This window comes from Eriocheir sinensis, chromosome 28 (genome assembly GCF_024679095.1).
Source record: "Eriocheir sinensis breed Jianghai 21 chromosome 28, ASM2467909v1, whole genome shotgun sequence".
Classification (NCBI taxonomy): Eukaryota; Metazoa; Arthropoda; class Malacostraca; order Decapoda; family Varunidae; genus Eriocheir; species Eriocheir sinensis.
In genome coordinates, this window is record NC_066536.1 from 5,128,016 (window position 1) to 5,129,569 (window position 1,554).

Consider the following 1,554-nt stretch of genomic DNA (forward strand, 5'->3'; position numbering starts at 1 on the left):
TATTGTTTTCTGTCAACGAGGAGGCAACCTTGGTTTGTAATCGGCTGTGTCTTTCATGACATGCCTTGCTGCCTGAATCCATAATCCATAGTGAAGCAGCAGCACATGTAGGGCTGCTTCGGTGATAAAGTAGTTCTTATTAAAGAACGCAGGACTAAAGAAACTTGCCACATACTGGGACAGAAACAAGAATGAGAATTTCAGCACCCCATGATGAGTCTGAACCTTTCCCGTGTTTGCAGCGAGGCACTATTTGGTTGGAATAAAATTTGAAAATTAATTAAATTAATCACGAATTTACCCATGTTATAAAAAAGCGTGCCCCTTCGTCCTTTATGAACCATATTAACGTTTACAATCAACTGTACACATTGACAAGCATTTCCACTTTTTCATAATGAGAAAAAAATGAACATATTTCATTCATTGATTAAATGTTAGTTATTAACTAAGCTTTATTATTAAATCAGGTTGTTGGGTATTACTCCTGTCTGGTTTAATCCTGATTGTGAAAAATATTTTTTTTTCTCCCTCTCCTACACCCTGCAACATCATAATCATCAGCCGTATCCATACTACATACATACCTAGTTTGATAATAATACAGAGGTGTCCACCAATACATTTCTGATTGTCCTAATTTATTCAACTTTATTTAACTTTGGTTCGCCAGGCCTCGCCCGTGCTCAACCCCATCATATACTTTTACTCGCACCCTCGCCTGAGGAAGGGGATGGTCGCCACTCTCACCTGCTGCTTCCGCGAGCCGCCGCCCGAGCTCCTGGAACTGCCCGAAACGAAGAGCATGACGGAGCAGAAGTGACACGTTCACGGACGATGGCCGCTGCCGCCCCCACGCTGGGAGATGAGCGAGATGACGATGGTGGCGGGAAGAATAAGTGGAGAGAGAAGGGAGAGAGAGGAGGCGGGGACGTGCTGGCTGGAGAACAGATATAATGATAGACACCCGGGCTGGTAGGAACATAGAGAAGGGGAAGAGGGCGAGAGCAAGACACTGTGGTTTGGGAAATAAATTTGATACACTGAAAAAAACATATATAGAAAGGTTTAAGAAAAAGATTGACAAATTTAAAAGTTTAATTAAGAAATAAACACTCAATTGAAATTATTTATCAGCATGAATGAAGGGAGGTGTGAGGTATTACTGCGTATTTTTTAGTTGGAGATTCTGATTGTTTAATGGTGGAGAAAACAATGCTTCTAAGAACGATAAGAACGCAATAGGAAAGAAAATGTGAATTATTGAGGTCGAGGCGGACATAAATCACAGTTATGACATCGAGAGGCGTGAGATGAAAGGAGAGCAGAACCAGTATTGATTTGTAGGCAGAAAGATTCTTGTGAAGGTAAGGTTTGTAGAGGATTGGGAGTGTTTGGCTCACTCCGTGATTCCCACTGCCAGAATAGATAATAAAGTAATAAAAAAAAAAATATTGTTTGGAAGAGTTGCAAGGTGATAATACTACAGTGTTTGTATTAGGAAGAAGCTTTGGACAGAGAGTACAGTGAGGGCCGTTACACTTAAGATTCAGT

At 40.9% G+C, this 1,554-nt stretch overlaps 1 protein-coding gene across 3 annotated transcripts in view; it reads left to right on the forward strand.

Moving 5' to 3' along the window:
- LOC127004402 (visual pigment-like receptor peropsin) overlaps positions 1-1,068 on the forward strand; it is a 119,173-nt gene extending 118,105 nt beyond the window's left edge. For all 3 annotated transcript variants that reach the window (XM_050872054.1, XM_050872057.1, XM_050872056.1), the window contains one exon: positions 674-1,068. In XM_050872054.1, the coding sequence (XP_050728011.1) occupies positions 674-823 (150 nt within the window). In that variant the 3' untranslated portion in view covers positions 824-1,068. The remainder of the gene's footprint in view (positions 1-673) is intronic.
- Positions 1,069-1,554: the final 486 nt, after the last annotated feature.